This window comes from Mobula hypostoma, chromosome 23 (genome assembly GCF_963921235.1).
Source record: "Mobula hypostoma chromosome 23, sMobHyp1.1, whole genome shotgun sequence".
NCBI lineage: Eukaryota > Metazoa > Chordata > Chondrichthyes > Myliobatiformes > Myliobatidae > Mobula > Mobula hypostoma.
In genome coordinates, this window is record NC_086119.1 from 10,918,345 (window position 1) to 10,941,013 (window position 22,669).

The window sequence follows — 22,669 nt, forward strand, 5'->3', positions numbered from 1 at the left end:
CAGCGAGAACCGGACACCCGCCCAACGGCACACGGAGCCCATGAGCGCCGCCATCTTTGCGGGCGGATACACGCATGCGCCGCGAGGGGACGTCACGTGACTCTGGCTGGTCCTGGGACCGCCCATCGAACAGGCAGGGTCGCTCGCTGAATTTGTGCTCAAGTACGGAGATGCGATGGAAAACTTGTTTGCAACAGCGTCAAAGCTGCTGAGCATGTAAGCAACATTCACTAAATGTTGGCTGACGTGAGGATTTGCATAAACACAAGGGATTCTGCAGATGCTAGAAATCTGGAGCAACACACACAAAATGCTGGAGGAACTCTACAGCAGCATCTCTACAGAGGAATAAACTTATATAGGGTCTCGGCCCGAGTGTTCGACTGTTTATTCCACTCCAAAGATGCCGCACCACCTGCTGAGTTCCTATTGTGCGTGTCTCAAACATTGTATCTTTTTAACACAAGTTGGGCTTTTCCAATACTTGGAGCTTTTACTTTTAAGTTTCGCTCTTGTTTACTCCACATTTCCTCAAACAAATACAGAATAAAGAGAGCGTCCGACAGCAGTAACTAATTCTAACTGGCACGCATGCGCCTAGAGCTGCACTTGTAGCAAATCGGCGGGGGTCAGGTGACTTCGCGGTCACGTGAGGCGGCGGCGGCCCGCTCCGGCTGCAGCCATGGTGTCGGGCAGGGCGCTGCATTTTGTCTTCAAAGTTGGCGATCGCAGTCGCAGCGCTAAGTTTTACAGAGATGTCTTAGGCATGCAGGTGAGCTTGATGCTTCTCTCCGCAGCGGGCCGGTGGGTGTCATGCGGCCCAGTCGCGAATTTCCCACCGTGCCCTTTGGCGGGGTTATCTCGGCAGACGATGAGGGGCCTTTGCGGGATTCACAGGCTAAACCACGTGGAGTGGCAGGTGTTCGTTTTTGTTTCAAAAGATAAACAGATGAGCACAGGAGATACTGCAGATATTGGAACTCCAGAGCAATGCGCACACAATGCCGCAGGAACTCAGCAGGTCAGGCAGCGTCCATGGAAAAGAAAGGGGAATTAGTGAGAATAGTAAAGAGCGGGAAAGGAAGGTGTACAGATCGACAGCTGCTGATGAGGCGTCTCGGCCCGAAGCGTCGACTCTTTAGTCTTTTCATAGTCATAGTCATACTTTATTGATCCTGTGGGAAATTAGTTTTCATTACAGTTGCACCATAAATAATAGTAATAGAACCATAAATAGTTAAATAGTAATATGTAAATTATGAAATAAGTCCAGGACCAGCCTATTGGCTCAGAGTGTCTGACCCTCCAAGGGAGGAGTTGTAAAGTTTGATGGCCACAGGCAGGAATGACTTCCTATGACGCTCTGTGTTGCATCTCGGAGGAATGAGTCTCTGGCTGAATGTACTCCTGTGCCCACCCAGTACATTATGTAGTGGATGGGAGACATTGTCCAAGATGGCATGCAACTTGGACAGCATCCTCTCTTCAGACACCACAGTGAGAGAGTCCAGTTCCATCCCCACAACGTCACTGGCCTTACGAATGAGTTTGTTGATTCTGTTGGTGTCTGCTACCCTCAGCCTGCTGCCCCAGCATACAACAGCAAACATGATCGCACTGGCCACCACAGACTCGTAGAACATCCTCAGCATCATCCGGCAGATGTTAAAGGACCTCAGTCTCCTCAGGAAATAGAGACGGCTCTGACCCTTCTTGAAAGCTGATGTCTGACCTGCTGAGTTCCTCCACCGTTCTGTGTGTGTCCAACTCTGTGTTTGTATGACTATACCGTTACAGAAAAAGATCACAGCACAGAGCAGGCCTTTTGGCCCATCTAGTTTGCACCAAAGTCTTACTCTTGTCTAGTCTCATCGACCCACACTTGAACTAAACTCCTCCATTCGCTTCCCAGCCACGTACTCGTCCAAACGTCGCTTGCTGGTGTTTAGCCTCCGCAAAGTCGTGTGTACGGCCCTCCCCGCTATTCAGCGTCTCTACGAGGAGCGCGGCCACAAGAAAGCAGCACCCATCGTCAAGTTTCTGCGCCAACCAGGCCCTGCCTGCTTCTCGCTATCATCGGGGAGGAGGTACAGGAGCCTTGGGCCCCACTCCACCAGGTTCAGGAACAGTTAATACCCTTCAACCATCAGGCCTCCGAACCAGCATGAATAACTTCACTCACCCCAAAACCGAATGGATTACACAACCGATGGACTCCCTTTCAAGGACTCTACAACTCATGTAATTAGTGTTGTTTATTTACTTATTTAATACACTCAGACCCCACAAAGCACTGATATGTTACAACCTGGTTATTCAATTCCTTATTGAAATTTTTAAAAACGACAAAACTTCATTCTGAGCAATACTTGAACCTTCTATTACAGTAAACATTCAATCAGCCAATGAGAGTGCTTTGCTTGCGCTCTGAGCCACTCGTAGCCAATCACGTACAAGTTTACTCTCTGCCTCCCCTGCAGGTGTAAACATTCCTACTCCCTTGCCAGTTCCTTCTGTTTTTTTTCACCCATGATGTCTGGAGAACATTCTGCAACTTCCAGCTAAGGTGTCTAGGAAAAAAAAATCAGCATGGATGGGGAACTGGAAGTGATACGGTGTTTGGAAGCTGGTGAGCGTCAGGTCGATGTTGGTGCCTCTTGAAATTGGCTACATCAACGATAAAAAAAAAATGCAGACAAGATAAAAATGGACCAGTTCATTGGTGATGACCCTGACTGGGAGCGAAGCAATAAAACAAAGAGAGATCTTCTCGACGTGACTTTTTGCCGCTACTTTTTGCTACTGTAAAGATGAAGCCCCATTCTGACATGTCTATCCACGGCCTCCTCTACTGTAAAGATGAAGCCCCATTCTGACATGTCTATCCACGGCCTCCTCTACTGTAAAGATGAAGCCACACTCAGGTTGGAGGAACAACACCTTATATTCCGTCTGGGTAGCCTCCAACCTGATGGCATGAACATTGACTTCTCAAACTTCCGCTAATGTCCCACCTCCCCCTCGTACCCCATCTGTTACTTATTTTTATACACACATTCTTTCTCTCACTCTCCTTTTTCTCCCTCTGTCCCTCTGAATATACCCCTTGCCCATCCTCTGGGTCCCCCCCCCTTTTCTTTCTCCCCGGACCTCCTGTCCCGTGTTCCTCTCATATCCCTTTTGCCAATCACCTGTCCAGCTCTTGGCTCCATCCCTCCCCCTCCTGTCTTCTCCTATCATTTTGGATCTCCCCCTCCCCCTCCCACTTTCAAATCCCTTACTCACTCTTCCTTCAGTTAGTCCTGACGAAGGGTCTCGGCCTGAAACGTCGACTGTACCTCTTCCTAGAGATGCTGCCTGGCCTGCTGCGTTCACCAGCAACTTTGATGTGTGTTACTTGAATTTCCAGCATCTGCAGAATTCCTGTTGTTCAGGCTTATTTGTGTGTTTGTTACTGTGTTTACATAAAATGATGTATGTCTCGGGTTTGATTTTTTTAAAATCAGGCACAGATGTCCATTTATGTGCATAACACTGATTTACAAAGCGCTCCACCTGCGAGGAATGTATCCTCAGCACTAAGCGGTGTCTGAGTGTTTTTTTTTCTATTTGCATTGATTGTCTTCTTTTGAACATCGGCTGTGTCGTTTTTAATTGATTCTGTTGTATTTCTTCGTTCTACTGTGAATGCCTGCAAGGAACAAGGAAAGCTCTCATGGTTGAATATGGTGACGCATACGTCTGTTGCACTTTTCATGGTGTTATCACTTCTACACATCGGCAGTGTTCATAGCACTCGTGGCCTCTTGGGGTAGTACAAATTTCACTCATTTCATCCCCTCCCCACCCAGTCCCCTCAGTGTCCAGTGACAGAAGATCCCTAGACTGCTGTCTTTCTCCTCAAAACCTTTGTGTTGGCTGCACCGAGGTTAACTGGGTCCCTCGGCATTGAATGTGGCAGTTGGCGGCGTTCCTTAACAAACATCTTGTTGGAATGGACGACCGTTGAGTTTCTAAGGCCTGTTGCTGATCAGCAAGTCGGGCAGCGTCTGTGGTGGGAAGTTTTTGGGTGGAGACCAGGCACGTGAACTCGTGAGCACAGTTTCAGTATTGCTTCTTTTGCACTGTTTACCTGAGGATTTCAGGCCCTCGTTGTGCAGTCACAACAGGACCTTAAACTGTGGCCCTTGCCCATAGGGATTTTGTGGCAACTGCGTGAGCTTCAGGATTCCCTGATGTCTCCCATCTCCATCAGAAGTCTCCTTAACCTCCATTCAGTTGAATCCTGGAACTTTAGTGATCCAAAGGTTCTTCAGAAGTCAAGGATGAGGCATAAACTACTGCCGCGATGAGGCCAAACTCAGATCGGAGGAGCAATACCTTGTAATCCGTCAGGGTAGTCTCCAACCTGGTGGCATGAGCATCGATTTCTCCAACTTCTGGGAATTGTCCCCGTCCGTCCGCCTGCCTCACCGTTCCGACATGTTAGTCCATGGCCTCCTCTACTGCTGCGATCAGGCCACGCTCGAGTTGGGAGGAGAAACACCTTATATTCCATCTGGGTAGCCTCCAACCTGATGGCATGAACATCAATTTCACAAACTTGCAGTAATTGGCTCCACCCTCTTCTTCCCCATTCCCTTTTCGCTCTATCACCATATCTCCTTGCCTGCCCGTCACTTCCCTCTTGCTCCTCCCCCTTCCATTTCTTCCTTGGTCTCCTATCGCAGCGGTCCCCAACCACCGTGCCGCGGACCGGCACCAGGTCGCAGAGCATGTGCTACCGGGCCGCGAGGAAACGATATGAGTCAGCTGCGCCTTTCCTCATTCCCTGTCACGCACTGTTGAACTTGGACACAGGGTTGCCAACTGTCCCGTATTTGCTGGGACATCCCATATATTGGGCGAGATTGGTTTGTCCCATACGGGACCCCCCTTGTCCCGTATTTCCCCCGCTAAGGTAGAGCATTCCTATGAAACCGTTCATAAGCCGAAATGGCGTAAAGTGCAGAAGCAATTACCATTAATTTATATGGGAAAAATTTTTGAGCGTTCCCAGACCCAAAAAATAACCTACCAAATCATACCAATAACACATAAAACCTAAAATAACACTAACATATAGTAAAAGCAGGAATTATATGATAAATACACAGCCTATATAAAGTAGAAATAATATATGTACAGTGTAGTCGAGAAGATTAAGCCAAAACCAACTTGTGGGGAAAAAATTGGCACGTACGCGCATGCGCACACAGGTGCCCGCGAAGGCTTCATGGTCATGGTAGTCTTTCCTGGGGTAAAGTGTCCCGGGATTTGACTGCTACTTTTGCCCCTTACTTGGGAGTGAGAAAGTTGGCAACCCTAACTGTAAAAGACATGTTGAAGTGAGTTGAACACTGCCCCCCCCCGCAAGAATATTGTCAATATTAAACCAGTCCGCGGTGCAAAAAAAGTTGGGGACCCCTGTCCTATCGGATTCCCCCTTCTTCCGGCCCTTATCTCTTTCACCAATCGACTTCCCAGCTCTTTACTGCACCCCTCTCCCTCCCGGTTTCACCTATCACCTACCACCTTGTAGACCTACCTCTCCCCACCCCCCCCACCTTCTTACCCTGACCTAATCTGTATTGTTCCTGTTCTGCTGAAGGGTCTCCACCTGAAATGTCGACAGTTTACTGTTTTTCAGCCGCCTGGCCTGCTGAGTTCCTCCAGCTTTTTGTGTGTATTACTAAGCATAAAACTTGTTGCTTGCAATTGTTTTATTAAATGTTATGAGAACAAAGAAGAAAGAAGATGCATCGAGAGAGACAAAGGAAAGAGAAAGACTGAAGAGAAGTCATGGTCTTCTCATACCAGTCTAGAAATGCCCAAAATTCCACCACTAACAATTAGCCCATAAGATTCAAGTGACATGACTCCTACCACTGAAGCAAAGAAGTTTCCAGAAAAAGAGGCCATTGTACCTACTGGAAAACTCACAGAATGATTGAATGTATGGTTCTGTACTTGATGGAGTTTAGAAGAATAATTGGGGATCTCATTGAAACCTATTGAATATTGAAAGGCCTAGACAGAGTGGATGCGGAGAGGATGCTTCCTGTAGTGGGGGAGTCTAGGACCAGGGGCACAGCCTTAGAATAGAAGGACCATACACAAAATGCTGGAGGAACTCAGTAGGTCAGGCAGCATCTATGAAATGAATAAACTGTCGACGTTTCAGACCCAGACCCTCCTTCAGGAATAGAAGGACGTCCCTTTAGAACAGAGGTGAGGAGGAATTTCCTTGGCCAGAGGGTGGTAAGTCTGTGGAATTCATTTGTCACAGACGGCTACAGAGGCCAAATCATTGGCTGCATTTGAAGTGGAGGTTGGTAGGTTCTTAATTAGTAAGGGTGTCAAAGGTTACAGTGGGAATGCAGGAGAATGGGGTCGAGGGGAAAAATGGATTGGCTGTGATGGAGTGGCGGAGCAGACTCGATGGGCCAAATGGTCTAATTCTGCCTCTATGTCTCATGACAAAGTTAAACTCCAAAAATAAATGATTCTGCACCTCAATCCGACAGTTCCATGGAGAGTAACCTATTGTTGGGTGTTTGTACAGGTCCTGCGACACGAAGAGTTTGAAGGAGGCTGTAAAGCAAGCTGCAATGGGTGAGTAGCACAAACAAAATGCTGGAGAGACTCAGCAAGTCGGGCAGCATCTATGGAGGGGGAATGAACAACGGGTGAGAAAAGCCTTGCATTGCTTGTGGGAGTGAAGGGTAATTAACCCAGGGCAGTAAAGTTACTGGTTGCTTTCCAATCACCATTAGTTTTTGGTTGCTTGGACAAAACACAAAACCATGCCAGGAATGTTTAATTGCACCAAACTTTAAATACGTCATTCTTCAGTACTCAAGTGTAAAGGGAAATGAAATGTTTGTTACTCTGGATAAGGTAAGATAAAACTTTATTTGTCCCGAAGGGAAATTACTGTTGCAAAGCTGCTCGGTCAGAAATACAAAATGTAAGCGTTAGAGGTACGAAAAAATACAAAATGTGCATCAAAGAGTACAGATGTGCAATGAAACTATCTAGTTATATACCTAAGGAGGAGAGGTCGTAGAGTCTTAGAGCCGCAGGGAGAGAGGGTCTCCTGTGGTGTTCAGTGGTGTTAGTCAGTGACTAAAGGTGCTCCTGTGTTTGTCCAGTATGTCACGGAGGGGGTGAGAGGGACTGTCCGTAATGCCCCATAGCTTCTGCAGCATCCTCCTGTCAGACACAACCACCAGGGAGTCCAGTTCCACCCCCAGAACAGAACCAGCCTCCCTGATCAACTTACTGATTTTCTTGGCGTCAGCTGCTCTCACCCTGCTGCCCCAGCAGACTGCGGCACAGAATAGATATTGCCGGCCACCACCGAGTCACAGAACATCTGCAGCAGAGTAGTGAGACGTTGAACGACCAGGGCCTCCTCAGGAAGTACAGTTAGCTCTGTCCCTTCTTGTACAGGGCCTCTGTAGCATTCAATGCAGTACTGAAAAAACGCCATAAGCATAAAGAACATAATAAATCTCAAAGTAATCCTCTGAAACACAGTGAGATATAGAAGCAGAATTAGGCCATTTGGCCCATCGAGTCTGCTCCACCATTTCATCATGGCTGATCCATTTCCCCCCTCGGCTCCAATCTCTTGCCTTCTTCCTGTAACCCTTCGTGGCCTGACTAATCAAGAATCTATCAACCTCTGCCTTAAATACACCCAATGACTTGGCCTCCACAGCTGCCTGTGGCAATGAATTCCACAGATTTACCACTCTCTGGCTAAAGAAATTCCTCTTCATCTCCTTTCTAAAAGGACGCTCCTCTATGCTGAGGCTGTGTCCTCTGGTCTTAGACTCTCCCACCATGGGAAACATTCTCTCCACATGCAATATTCCCTCGAAGGCGTGCGCATGTGCACATCTTTTGCTGCTGGCAGACAAAGGAATTTAAACTGCGCACAAAAGGTTGTCAGCCTCTACCTCGTTGGCATGTTAAATATATTTCACGATCGTACACAATCACATAGTCATAGTCATACTTTATTGATCCCGGGGGAAATTGGTTTTCGTTACAGTTGCACCATAAATAATTAAATAGTAATAAAACCATAAATAATTAAATAGTAATATGTAAATTATGCCAGAAAATAAGTCCAGGACCAGCCTATTGGCTCAGGGTGTCTGACCCTCCAAGGGAGGAGTTGTAAAGTTTGATGGCCACAGGCAGGAATGACTTCCTATGACGCTCTGTGTTGCATCTCGGTGGAATGAGTCTCTGGCTGAATGTACTCCTGTGCCCACCCAGTACATTATGTAGTGGATGGGAGACATTTTCCAAGATGGCATGCAACTTAGACAGCATCCTCTTTTCAGACACCACCGTCAGAGAGTCCAGTTCCATCCCCACAACATCACTGGCCTTACGAATGAGTTTGTTGATTCTGTTGGTGTCTGCTACCCTCAGCCTGCTGCCCCAGCACACAACAGCAAACGTGATCGCACTGGCCACCACAGACTCGTAGAACATCCTCAGCATCGTCCGGCAGATGTTAAAGGACCTCAGTCTCCTCAGGAAATAGAGACGGCTCTGACCCTTCTTGTAGACAGCCTCAGTGTTCTTTGATCACATTTCCTTTTCCAGTTTCTGATGTGGATGGTGTTGACAATGCGATATTTTGTGATGATTTGTTTGCAGATTTTAGGACTGTCTTATACTGTTTTTATTGAAGAAATTATTCAGTGCGCACATGTTGTCACGGGGGGGAAATTGCACAGCGCAAGAGTCTTGCGCACACTGGCCTTTCAACATTGTCCAAGTAACTGTGTTAAATATACACAGAGTGATTGTACAAATGTAAAGAGTTGCTAGGTGATGTGTATGTAGTGGTGGAGGGGTAGGTTACCATAGAACCATAGAACATTACAGCACAGAAACAGGCCCATTGGCCCTTCTTGGCTGTGCCGAACCATTTTCTGCCTAGTCCCACTGACCTGCACACGGACCATATCCCTCCATACACCTCCCATCCATGTATCTGTCCAATTTATTCTTAAATGTTAAAAAAGAACCCGCATTTACCACCTCGTCTGGCAGCTCATTCCATACTCCCACCACTCTCTGTGTGAAGAAGCCCCCACTAATGTTCCCTTTAAACTTTTCCCCCTTCACCCTTAACTCATGTCCTCTGGTTTTCTTCTCCCCTTGCCTCAGTGGAAAAAGCCTGCTTGCATTCACTCGATCTATACCCATCATAATTTTTTATACCTCTATCAAATCCCCCCTCATTCTTCTACGCTCCAGGGAATAAAGTCCTAACCTATTCAACCTTTCTCTGTAACTGAGTTTCTCAAGTCCCGGCAACATCCTTGTTAAAGGAACCTTTAATGTGTTCAGTTCAATCTTCTGTATTTGAGGAGTTGGTGTGATGGCGGGGAGCCTGACCTTGCCAGTCCATTATTGCCACTGTGTTTACATCCAGAAACCCCGCTCGATGGCACAGGTAGGTCACCTTCACTAGAAGGACAGTGGTTGAGTGCCATCTTCTCACAGGCTATTAAGGAGGAGGCAGTGAACATTGGCCTTGCCAGCGATGATGAATAACCAGTGGTTGGTTTATTACTGTCACATGCGCTGAGGTACATTGGGAAAACTTGGTCTTGCTTGCTATCCAGACAGATCTCTCCGTACGTAGCTACACTGAGGCAGTATATGGACGTTGCCAGAAAGCGAACAGTAGGAATTGTAAGTGCCCTGAATTCTCTAATCTCTGTTACAGACCCTATGACGGCAAATGGAGCAAGACCATGATTGGCTATGGCCCCGAGGATACGCACTTCGTGTCTGAGTTAACGTATAATTACGGAGTGGGTGAATATCGCTTGGGCAATGACTTCTTGGTAAGGGTGTCTCTTAACCATCTGTCTCTCTCTGTCTGCTTGGGGTGCATGTTTGCTTGATAAGGATGATCACAGACAAACAGGAGGGGTGTTTTTGATTTGCATTTTAGCTGGTTTGGCACGGCGTTGTGGGCTGTACTCGTCCATGTTCTAATTTATTTCAATTTATTTAAAGCTGACTTGTTTTTATGTTCAAGTTCAAGGTTATGGTCAGTCATTAAACCACACTTATGTTAATGGCTAAAAGAAGTATTGTTCCTCTGGGACCAAGGTGGAAAACGGTGCACACCGTCCCACACAGCACATAAAGTCACAAAATAATATCAGCTCCAATCCCTGGGGGTGGCACGTCCTGAAGATTGACAAGTTGACATAGCTTCACATTTCTCTTGTCCTGGAAGATCTTTGCCCTGAAACGTTAAATAGTGCAAAGCAAAGGGATATTGCGTTGACTCTGCTTTCTCCTCAGATGCTGCCTGACCTGCTGAGTGATTATATAGTTTTCTGCTTTCGGTTAAGCCGTGATCTGAGGGTGTGAGTGGGGCGTGGGTAGAGGTTGATCTGCCCGCTGCCTCTCCTACACTGAATACAGAGTGAGAGAGAGTGAGCCCACTGTGCCATCCAACCATTAACACTAATTCTACGTCGATTACTTTTTAATAGAAGCTACAGCACAGACTGCCCTTCAGCCCATCTAGTTCATGCCAAAGTGTTACTCTGCGTCGTCCCATTGACGTGGGACCACTTGGACCGTAGCTGTCCGTACCCCTCCCATGCATGTACTTGGCCGAACTTCTCCTTCGCAGGTACATTGAAAATCAGTGAGATGTGTTGCTTGTGTTGGCAGCCAGCCCGCAAGTGTCGTCGAACTTCGTGGTGCCAGTGTAGCGTGCCCACGATGCTCAGCGGAACAGCAGCCAAAGAAGTTCCTTAACTGCCCACCTGCACACACAGACAGGCCACCTCTGGGTCTCCGACTCCTGGTCCTTGGCCCCAGACCCGCAGACATCGGACGTCCAAACTCCACTCCCCACCTGGACTCTCTGGCACAAGTGATCCCAAAGTACAGTACCTCATATTAGTAGCCTCCAACCTGATGGCATGAACATTGATTTCTCCAACTTCTCCCTCGTCCCCTTTGTGTTTTTCCATTTCCCGTTCTGGCTCCCCCCCTTACCCCTTCTCCTCACCAGCCTATCACCTCCCTCTGGTGCCCCTCCTTCCCTTTCTCCCATGGACCACTCTCCTCTCCTATCGGATTCCTCCTGTTTCGGCCCATTATCTCTTCCACCTATCACCTCCCAGCTTTCCATCTTATCCCCAACTTCTCCCTCACTGGCTTCACCTGTCGCCTGCTGGCTTGTGCTCGTCCCTCTCCTTCCCCCCCCCCCCATTTCTTAATTAATATCAAATCAAATCAAATTTAATTGTCATTCAAACCATCCATAGATACAGTTGAGTGAGACAGCGTTCCCCTGGAGCTGAGGTACAAAATATTCAACATAGCCAGCAACATTCAAAAATAGCGAGTAACATAATTTAAAATATCGAGCAAAGAAGCATATTCACTTGGAAAAAGAAGCATATCTATAGTCCAGGACCCTGAACGACAATGTCCAGCAGCTGATGGTACAGTCTCCCTGCAGTGTGCAGACACATGCAATCGGGCTTGTCATTCCATCACTCGAACACTGGAGGGCAGCACTAGCCAAGCTCAGCGCACACTTCCGCATCTATCACCTGGTCTGTGGCAGCAGGCAAGCCCAAGGCTTGAGGCCTAGTTCTTGCTACAACCAAGGCTGCACAGCTCCCGTGTCGACTGTCCCTTCACCAGACAAAAGGTAACAGGCCTGTACTGTACTGTCCAACAGAGTTGTGCGATCATAAGTGAAATGTCAGAGACAACCTCCCACGGTTATACTGCACCAAGTCCAGGGCTTCCGAGTATAAGGCAACACAGTCTGCAGCCAGGCCAGCTCCTCCGATATCCCGGCTGGACCCCTCCTTTTAGTTAATCTCTACCCGTCCACACTATAAGCCGCTTCCACAACTGTCATGAATTTCCCCATTTTTCCCGCCCCATCTGCATCCTGATCATTTGCGCATATTACAAACAACGAGGGTCCCAGCACGGACCCTTGCAGGGCGGGGCACCACTAGTCACTAGCATCTGATCTTACATTGTTTCTTTCTGTAGGGAATTACGCTCCAGTCGAGTCAGGCGGTGAGCAATGCCAAGAAGGAGGGATGGCCGTTGACTGAAACTCACAATGGAGTGTTTGTTACTGAGGCCCCAGGGGGATACAAATTCTACTTGGTGGATAAGGAGCAGCCTGGGTCAGGTTTGGACACATTCTAGTTCCTTTTAATCGGTTGTTAGAAAATTGGCATGGTTTGGTGCAGTATTTGAACTTGAGGGTGGTGGGTGCAGATGTGTCTCTGCCAAAGGAGGTGTAAGGCCCTCCTTTCCTCCGCTGGCCTGCAGGTCACCCTTGGGCAAAGTGTAGCACCTGCTGACCCCCCCCCCCCCAGGATCCCAGGTCACGGGAGCAGCTGGTGGATGGTTGTATGGGCAGCCGGTGCACATCACAAGTCCTGGTTATGTGACCACTGACGCCAGGCAGACAACCTCTGAGGGGTATTGATAATGGCTGGGGTCACCCGTCTTGTAAAGACACTGCCCAGAAGAAGGCGATGGCAAACCACTTCTGTAGAAAGGATTTGCCAAGAACAGTCATGGTCATCAGACCGTGATCGCTTGATCGCTCACGTCTTGCAACACAGCGCATAATGATGATAATTTGAGCTTAAGACCAGATGTGCCGCAAGTTTTGCCATGCTTCCAGCACCAACTTGGCACGCCCACAGCTTACTGACCGGTATGTCTTTGGAACGTGGGATGAAACGGGAGCACCCGGAGGAAGGTGACGGGGAAAACGTACAAACTCCTTACAGACAGTGATGGGAGTAGAATCCCTGATCTGACTCCTGGCACTATAGAAAAGAAGGAGGCAGGGGTGGGTGCAGAGAGGGTTAAACAAGGATCATGTTCCCAAGATGGAAGAAGAGTCCGATTAGTATTGACTGTTTGATATTTTGTTCGGAGCATAATCAAATCAATATTTGTTCCTCTCACAGGCCCATGTCTCCAGTATTGAGGCCCTAATTATACATTATATTATATAATTATTTTTTATGCCATGGACCAAAATCATTAAGCAAGAAGTTCATGGACCCCAGGTTGGGAACCCCTGCTCTGCGTTAAAAAGATAGGAGATCAGCAGATTCTGAGATACTCAAACCACCCCATCTGGCACCAACAATCATTCCACGGTGAAAGTCACTGAGATCACACTTCTTCCTCATTCTGTCATTTGGTCTGAAGAGCAACTGAACCTCTTGACCATGTCTGCATGCTTTTATGCATTGAGTTGCTGCCACATGATTGGCGGATATCTGCATTAATGAGCAAGTGTACCGAATTGAATTGACTTTATTACATCCTTCACGTACATGAGGAGTAAAAATCTTTACATTATGTCTCTGTCTAAATGTGCGATCTATAGTAATTTATAAAAGCAGAACGGTCAATGAAGTGAGTCACTGAGTGTAGCTGGACGGCTGGGTTGGGAAGACCACGTTGATCTGCTTGGTGCCAGAAATGCTCTTATCTTGGGAAGAGATTGGAAATGGAAATATTCAAGATGTATTCAGAGTTTCTTTGAAGAATTGGAGTATCCACACAGGTTCAGGACCCTTCAAAGTAGAGAAGGAAGGTTTGGGGTAGTATTGGAGCCTGGAGCGGGTGCGTCACGAGCTCACAGAAGCCCCGTGTGAACGGCAGAAGGAGTGGGTCACCACGCTATTCTCCCTGCCAGTACCTGGGAAGCCTCTGGTTCCTGCAGTGTTCTCACCCACAAACCCAGCGCGGAAGGAGATCATCCTTACTCCTGACCGACTGCAGAAGAATGAAGATATTCTTACAGAGGCTATACCGTGCACTTAAATGGGAGTTCTCCAATAGGGAGTTACAGTATAGGCACTAGATTCTGCAGATAGATAGATAGATATACTTTATTGATCCCGAGGGAAATTGGGTTTCCTTACAGCCGCACCTCTGGATGCTGGAAATCCAGAGCAACACAGACAAAATGCTGGAGGAACTCAGCAGGTCAAGCAGCATGTATGGAGAGGAATAAACAGATGTTTTGGGCTGTGACCCTTCGTCAGGAATAATAAAGGATCTCAGCCCAAAATGCGGACTGTTTATTTTTCTCAATAGATGCTGCCTACCCTGCTGAGTTTCCCTGCATTTTGTGTGCGTGTTACGTGACTGTGTTTTTCCTTGGCTGTCACACAGTCCCACCTTGTCCTTTTTCTTGAAGTGTCCATGTCCCTTGTGCTGCAGACCCACCCCTGGTTCTCTGTATCCTCCCTGACTCCCTCCTCCCGCTCTCTTCCCACCATTAATTTCCGCCACTACCCCGCCGGTGGCAACAGCACATTATGGGAAGGCTGCGGAAGCTTTAGAGAGGGTGCGGAGATCTACCAGGATGCTGGTTGGATTAGAGAGGAAAGGTTGAGTGAAAGAGGATGAGAGGTGACCTGACAGAAATCTACAAGATGATAAGAGGCATTGGTGAGTGGACAGCCTGAGACTCTCTCCCAGGGCAGAAATGGCTAACACGAGGGGGTAGAACTTTAAGGTGATTAGAGGAAAGTCGGAGGCAGGTTTTGTATGCATAGAGTGGTAGGTATGAGGAACACACTGCCAGGGGTGGTGGTAGAGTCAGATGCATTAGAGACATTTAAGAGACTGTTAACTAGGCACGTGGATGATAGTAAAGTGGAGGGCTCTGTAGGAGGGAGGGGTTAGATTGATCTTGGACTAGGTTAAAAGGTTGGCACAACATTGTGGGCTGAAGGGCCTGTACTGTGCTGTGGTGTTCTGTTTTAATGTTTATGACACTGCACGTTAATCATTGTGTCTGGCTCAAACGTTAACTTATTGAGGGGGAAGCCAAAGCTCGAAGCCTGTAACCCATCTCAAACTTAGTTGTCCTCAACGCGAGAGATGCTGGAAATCTTGAGCAAACACACACAAAGCAAGTCAGGCAGCATCTGTGGAGGGGAATAAACAGTCGACATTTCAGTCTGAGACCCTTATTCAGGACTGGAAAGGAAGGTGGCGGGGCGAGAGCCAGAATAGAAAGCCTGGGGAAGGTGGGGGTGGAGTTCAAGCGGGCAGCTGATGGGTGAGACCAGGTGAGGGGGAAGATGGGTAGGGGAGAGGGATGAAGTAAGAAGCTGGAAGGTGATAGGTGGAAAAAGTAAAGAAGGAGGAATCTGATAGGAGAGCACAGTGGATCATGGATGAAAGGGAAGGAGGGGCACCACAGAAGCTGACTGACCTGCTGAGTTCCCCTCAACACTTTGAATGTGTGTGTTGTCCTGGATTTCCTTGCAGCAGGGCACCAGGTCTACAACTGGACTGCAGGATGTGAATACATCAGGGAGTTGCTTGCCCGTATCTGGGGGGGAAAGGGAGGTTGAGTACTTGCCTCCACCACGGGAGTACAGCCACTTGATGAGTTTTAAGTGTTTCCATTGAATTTCAAGTGTTGCTTAAAGCCTCTGTTGCTCTGCAGACCCGGTGCAGAAGGTGACCCTGGCTGTGTCAGACCTGCAGGCCGCAGTCAAATACTGGTGCGATTTACTCGGGATGAAACTCTATGAAAAGGACGACGCCAAGAAGCAGGTCTTGCTGGGTTACGCCGACGATCAGGTGAGCTGCGGCCAGTGCACATCCACAAAACGCGGGCAAACGGTGCGAGCTCGGGGAGCTGAGTATTGCGCTCAGTTCCGGTCGCCTCATTATAAGAAGGATGTGGAAGCTTTAGAGAGGGTTCAGAAGAGATTTGCCAGGATGCCGTCTGGTCCAGAGGACATGCTTTATGAAGATAGGTTGAGTGAGCTAGAGAGAAGGAGAAGTAATTCAATAGAGCTGGACGAGATGAAAAGAGGCATAGGTAGTGGATAGCCAGACTTTTCCCTGCGGCAGAAATGCATAATACCAGGGGCAAAGTCATAGTCATAGGAAATTGGTTTTCGTTACAGTTGCACCATAAATAATTAAATAGTAATAAAACCATAAATAGTTAAATAGTAATATGTAAATTATGCCAGGAAATAAGTCCAGGACCAGCCTATTGGCTCAGGGTGTCTGACCCTCCAAGGGCGGAGTTGTAAAGTTTGATGGCCACAGGCAGGAATGACTTCCTATGACGCTTTGTGTTGCATCTCGGTGGAATGAGTCTCTGGCTGAATGTACTCCTGTGCCCAACCAGTCCATTATGTAGTGGATGGGAGACATTGTCCAAGATGGCATGCAACTTGGACAGCATCCTCTTTTCAGACACCACTGTCAGAGAGTCCAGTTCCATCCCCACAACATCACTGGCCTTACGAATGAGTTTGTTGATTCTGTTGGTGTCTGCCACCCTCAGCCTGCTGCCCCAGCACACAACAGCAAACATGATAGCACTGGCCACCACAGACTTGTAGAACATCCTCAGCATCGTCCGGCAGATATTAGACGACCTCAGTCTCCTCAGGAAATAGAGACAGCTCTGACCCTTCTTGTAGACAGCCTCAGTGTTCTTTGACCAGTCCAGTTTATTGTCAACTCGTATCCGCAGGTATTTGTAATCCTCCACCATGTCCACACTGACCCCCTGGATGGAAACAGGGGTAACTGGTACCTTAGCTCTCCTCAGGTCTACCACCAGCTCCTTAGTCTTTTTCACATTAAGCTGCAGATAATTCTGCTCACACCATGTGACAAAGTTTCCTACCGTAGCCCTGTTCTCAGCCTCATCTCCTTTGCTGATGCATCCAACTATGGCAGAGTCATCCGAAAACTTCTGAAGATGACAAGACTCTGTGCAGTAGTTGAAGTCCGAGGTATAAATGGTGAAGAGAAAGGGAGACAAGACAGTCCCCTGTGGAGCCCCAGTGCTGCTGATCACTCTGTCGGACACACAGTATTGCAAGCACACGTACTGTGGTCTGCCAGTCAGGTAATCAAGAATCCATGACACCAGGAAAGCATCCACCTGCATCGCTGTCAGCTTCTCCCCCAGCAGAGCAGGGCGGATGGTGTTGAACGCACTGGAGAAGTCAAAAAACATGACCCTCACAGTGCTCGCTGGCTTGTCCAGGTGGGCGTAGACACGGTTCAGCAGGTAGACGATGGCATCCTCAACTCCTAGTCGGGGCTGGTAGGCGAACTGGAGGGGGTCTAAGTTTGGCCTGACCATAGGCTGGAGCAGCTCCAGAACAAGTCTCTCCAGGGTCTTCATGTTGTGGGAGGTCAATGCCACCGGTCTGTAGTCATCGAGGCGGTTGTAGGAAATTATAGGGGTCATGTCAGAGATCTTTGCAGTTTCTGTAGCTCTGGGTTTTCACGAATGGGGCTGCTAGCATCTGGGCTCAGAGCCGTACAAGTGGAATTCACGTAAATGGTTTGTAAGTGGGAACTGTGGCCGTGGACCAACCTCCCCCACAGCCCTGCAGCAGACAGCGAGTCCATTTCGCTGGCCTCCCCAGCACTCCTCCATGTCTTCATGGATCAGGTGTTCATAAGCTGGGGGAGGACCGGTAACCACAGCAGGTTCTGCAGTCACTGGAAATCCAGAGCAGCGCAAGCAAAATGCCAGAGGAACTCAGTGGGTCGGGCAGCATCTACGGAAGGGAATAAACAGTCGATGTTTCAGCTGGAGACCCTTCCATCAGGACTGGAAAGGGGGGTGGGAGCGGCCAGAGTAAGAAGGTGAGGGAGAGTAAGGAGTACGAGCTGACAGGCGATAGGTGAAGTCTGGTGAGGGAGTGGGGATAAAGTGAGAAGGTGGAGAAGATAAAGGTCTGGAGAAGAAGGAATCTGATGGGAGAGCAGAGTGGACCATGGGAGAAGGAGGAGGAGGAGGGGCAGTGGGGGTGATAGGCAGGTGAGGAGCAGAGAGGAGCCAGAATGGGGAATGGAGAAAGAGTGGGGAGATGGTGGAGAAATTAACGGAAGTTAGAGAAACCGTGCAGTCAGGTTGGAGGCTGCTCAAATGGAATATAAGGTGTTGCTCCTCCAACCTCAATTAGCAGATGATGGCTCCTACCTGAGAGGACCTGTAACTATTCTTCCCTACGTTTCCATCAGGTTCCCTCCAGAGTCCTCCACTCGCCTAGACACTAGCAGCATTCTGCAGTAGGCAGCTCACCGGCCATCCCACACATCTTTGGGACGTGGAGGAGATCAGGGCACACTGAGGCAACTTCGAGGTCGTAGGGAGAGTGCAGACTCCCCGCAGGAGGAACTGAACCCAGGACGCTAGTGCTAGGAGGTAGCCGTTCTACTGGCAGTGCCACGGTACCCCTACCCGCGAGCAGCATTCTGCAGTGGCCAGTTAATTAAATCAAACATGTTGTTTAATTGTCAGTCCAACCATATATGGATATAGCGGAATGAGACAGTGTTCCTCTGGGGCCAAGGTGCAAAACTATACAAGCGCATTCTAAATAATGAGAAAGGAAAAAAAGAAGATAATCATGTAAAAAAACCAAGTTTTTAGACCAAGTTCCTGACCGACAAGCGACAAGTCCTGCTAATTGATTTTTCTTGGCAGTCCAGCTGGTAATTCTGCTGATTCAGCACTGGGGGGCAGTACTAATGGGAGCAACCACCCCCTGACCAAGCCCAAGCACCATGCTACAACACAAGCCCGAGGACTGAGGCCTAGTCCTAGCTATAACCGAGACCACACTGCTCCCTCACCACCAAACAAGGGCAGCAGACCCCCTCGGGCAATCAATGGCCCAGGGTCTTGAGATCGCAGAAGAAACGTCCAAGACAGTCACGGTTTCACTGCGTCCCACCTTCCTGCCAACTTGAAGGCACCAACTCCGGTACCTCTGAGTAGCAGGCAGGCACATGGTCCCCAACAGGTCAGCCGTCCCAAATCCAATCCAGCTTCTCCTGCGGCCCGACAGCTCGGCTCAAACCCCACTGCGCAACGTCCCCTACCAACCCACACGTCTTTGAATGTAGGAGAAGATCAGTTGTGGTTGTAGGGCGACCGTGCAAACTCCACAAAGGCAGCACTGAAGCCAGATCATTAGTGCTGCAAAAGGCAGCTTCTTACTAACAATATGACAGTCGAGGGATTTGGTAAAATAATGGTTTAGTTACTCAACTCACAATCAGAACAGTATCTGGTGTGTTTTTTTTTCATTTCTACATACCAGAGAGACAGAAATTGCTTTAGTGTCTGATGCAGAAGGCAACTCCTTTCATTTCTGTGGCGGTCACCCCCCCCCCCCGCCCTTGCCGGCACGGTAGCGTAGTGGTCAGCACAACTCTTTACAGTACAGATGACCCAGGTTCAATTTCCACCGTTGTCTGTAAGGAGTTTGTACGCTCTCCCCGTGATTGGGTGCTCTGGTTTCCTCCCACATTCCAAAGACATACCGATTGGTGGGCTGGTTGGTCCTTTTAAGTTGTCTCGTGATGAGGCTCAGATTAAGTTGGTGGATTGCTGGGTGGCATGGCTCGAAGGGCAGGCAGGGCCTACTTCAAGCCAAATCGCAATAAATAAATAATTAAATATATTTTGTTGCCCGAGGCGTGGGGCTTGAATCCGCCACCTTCTGACTGAGAATCAGGTGTGCTACAGCCTGAGCTGTGACAGGCGTTGATTGACATTCGGAGGCCAGTCAGCATCTTTCCAGAGTGAAGTGAACTCGAGGGGCTGTGCCGCAGAAGAGCTGACGTGTTGCCTTGCTTGTGTTACAGTGCAAGTTGGAACTCCAGGATATTGGGTGCCCTGTCGACCACGCCACAGCCTACGGAAGGATTGCATTCTCTTGTCCGAGAGAGCAGGTAATGATGGAGCTAACAGACAAAGGAAGGCTAACAGGCCGTTTATTATAAATGACACCTGTTGACCATCAAGCCTCCTATGGTGTAGATCGCAGTGGTCATCTAGTGTTAGGGGTCACTGTTCTGGCCATGGACAGAGGAGAATTCCCCACCAGCTTTTCCCCCAGTTTTAGCTGCCCCATCCCAGGTGCTAAACAAAGGTCATTATTAGTGGTTAGGGATCCTGCCTGGTCCCCTAATTGAAAGTGCTGAAGATTGGTGTTTTACTAAGTTACCAGGTGTAGAGACCCAGATGAGGAAAGAGAAGCAAAAGATTCTGACGGCGTTGGTGAGCCTGGAAACCCCAGGAAAAGCGACGGTGGATGTGGTGATCCTGGCAGATCCGGTGAGCATGACTACTGTGTCGACATGGTGGCTTGTGGATGCTTGGAGTAATGTGTTTGTTACACCGGATGTTTGAGTGATGTCTGGTGCTGAGTGTTTGTTACACCGGATGTTTGGGTGATATCTGGTGCTGAGTGTACAGTCGATACTGTGTTTGTTGCCCTGGTGCTTTGGGTGATGTCTGGTGTAGTCGCTGTGCAATGGAACTCATTTGTGTTCTGTTTCCCCCACCCCACAAGGACGGCCATGAGATCTGCTTTGTGGGCGATGCAGCTTTTCGTGAACTCTCCAAGGTGGATCCCAGTGCTGCCAAACTACTAGACGATGTGAGTCCCAGCATTAACCTCACCTCACTCGGAGTGTGTAGTCAGACTGGATGGGAAGCAAAACATTCAGATGGATAGATGGTTTTCCACTCCCTTCCTGCTGTAACTCAGAACTGGTGTTAAGACAGAGAAGGGGGGCATTGCTAGCTCTGTGAAGGGTCAGTCCAACTAGTCGTGCTTTGCTTGGAAAGCCTTTAACTTTCTAAGGAAACTGAATCAGTGCTTCCATTTTACAGATCTCATTTATCAGACGGTGTGCATTATCTAAAAGTTCACTGGACCGTTGTGGGTGATGAAACACTCGGATCCCAGAGCTATAAATGCAACAAGCCCTCATTCAGTCTAGATAAATATGAGCAGGAAGCTGTGCTGGGAGAGTTTCCATGAGAATCAAGTACATTGTGTTTTGTGTGGTTTGGGTTTAATGTTGAGGTGTGACTGGTGATGTTGAATTAATGTTTGTTACTGGTGGTTTGGGTGATCTTTGATATGGATGCTTTCTAATGGAACTCATTTGCTCCACTAGGGTAACAGGGGCAACTGGGGCAATTGTTCCCCATCTATCTCACCAGTCCCACAAACACTAGTTCATAAGGACGTGTGTGACCTGAGCAGGTCCTGTACTAAAGAGTGTTGTGACTGACTAAAACTGAGTGACGCAGGAGCTGTAACTGGGAAATATAAAAGCCCACTTTATGCACACAGCAAACCTCCAAGAAGCCAGTGGAATCTCACTCTCCTGACAGTTTTATAGTTCTTCATGCTTCTTTGGCTCAAAGATAACAAACATTTGCAATTTTAATTGCTATAATCACCACCTTAACCTTAACATGTGGGATATAGTGAGGTACATTTACAGAATTTCACATTTAGAATGGCAACTAGCAGAATCCCTTTGAATAATTATTACTGGTGTCTGCTTCAAAGGCCACTGAGTCACACTCCAGACACCCAAAATATATCCCTTTTCTTAGTGTTGAAAGACGACACCATGAATATATAACTAACTGGAAGGTTAAATGACAAGCTAGATCTGTCCCGGGTGGCAGGGATAGACCTTCAGCAATGTGTTAATAGCAGGAACATTCATTGAGTGCAGGGGTTCCCGGACCCTTTGCTTAATGGCATTGGTCCATGGCATAAAAGAAATTGGGAACCCCTGCTTTGTTTTGCTTTCGCCTATGTTATTTCAATGGGGGCAGCATCATCAGCTCCTGCACCCAATAATTGCTTTCACTAGCCACGGGGAGTTAAGTTGAGTACAGTTTTTATTTCCTGACGACCGGTTCTCTTTTTAGTTCATCCGTAATTTCATGACTCCAGAGTGATCCCTAGCCCAGCATGGCTTGGGGTGGGTGGATGGATGGGTTTTTAAGCCTGGGGGAGGAGGTGGATGACGTCTGCAGTGTGGGGGACTGAGAGTATCTAATCCACCAGCTGAGGGAGTGACCCTTGCTTTCCTCTTCCCAACAGGCCATAGCAGCAGACAAGAGCAACGAGTGGTTTGCCAAGCATCGTAAGCAAAAGCCGTCTGCGTGAAAGGGGGCTGGAGGTGCTTGTGCATGGATCATGCTGACTGTGTTTCCGAGGGGCTGTGTTGTTTAAGGAATGATTTCATTTCTCTGTTTCCCTGACATGGAAAATGGTCACCAGAGACTTCCACCATGTTCTTTGACAAGTAAACCTGTCCCCCCTACCAAAATTGTTTATTATTTCACAATAAAGTTTGGTTATAGTTACACTGGTTGGTGGAAATGTTGACCCGGTAGTTCTTGTCTCTGTTATTTCATCCCTATGGTGTCACTTCCTTGGTGTTGATAATTGGTTATGGTAACTACGTGAGGGTGTGTGGGCTCTCTCTGGTCTGATTCTTTGTTTAGGTTCTTAACGGAGCAAAAAACGCTCAATTTTACATCTCAGGCTCCCTGTGCTCTTTATGTCTTACATAAGTAAGCACTTCTAACCAACAGTGATAGAAGACTTTTTAAAGATTAGTTTGATTTGTCACAGTGAAATGCATCATTGGTGTCAGCGATTGGCATAGTCTGAAAATGTGCTTCGCCACGCTTCTGGCGCGAACAGAGCGTACCCACAGTTTACCAACACTA

General features: G+C 48.2%; 1 protein-coding gene across 1 annotated transcript; it reads left to right on the plus strand.

The window, feature by feature from the left end:
- The first annotated feature begins 639 nt into the window (after positions 1–639).
- glod4 (glyoxalase domain containing 4) lies at positions 640–22,322 on the plus strand. The gene is made up of 9 exons (XM_063031097.1): positions 640–772; positions 6,605–6,654; positions 9,803–9,923; positions 12,121–12,265; positions 15,572–15,708; positions 19,765–19,851; positions 20,123–20,236; positions 20,475–20,561; positions 22,035–22,322. Exons 1-9 carry the CDS (start codon positions 683–685, stop codon positions 22,098–22,100), a joined length of 897 nt encoding a protein of 298 aa, XP_062887167.1. The 5' UTR covers positions 640–682; the 3' UTR covers positions 22,101–22,322.
- Positions 22,323–22,669: the final 347 nt, after the last annotated feature.

Coding starts and splice junctions, on each gene's coding strand:
- glod4 (XM_063031097.1), top strand. CDS start 683: ATGGTGTCGGGCAGGGCGCTGCATTTTGTCTTCAAAGTTGGCGATCGC. Junction 773..6,604: donor GAGATGTCTTAGGCATGCAG/GTGAGCTTGATG, acceptor GTGTTTGTACAG/GTCCTGCGACACGAAGAGTT. Junction 20,237..20,474: donor TGGTGATCCTGGCAGATCCG/GTGAGCATGACT, acceptor CCACCCCACAAG/GACGGCCATGAGATCTGCTT.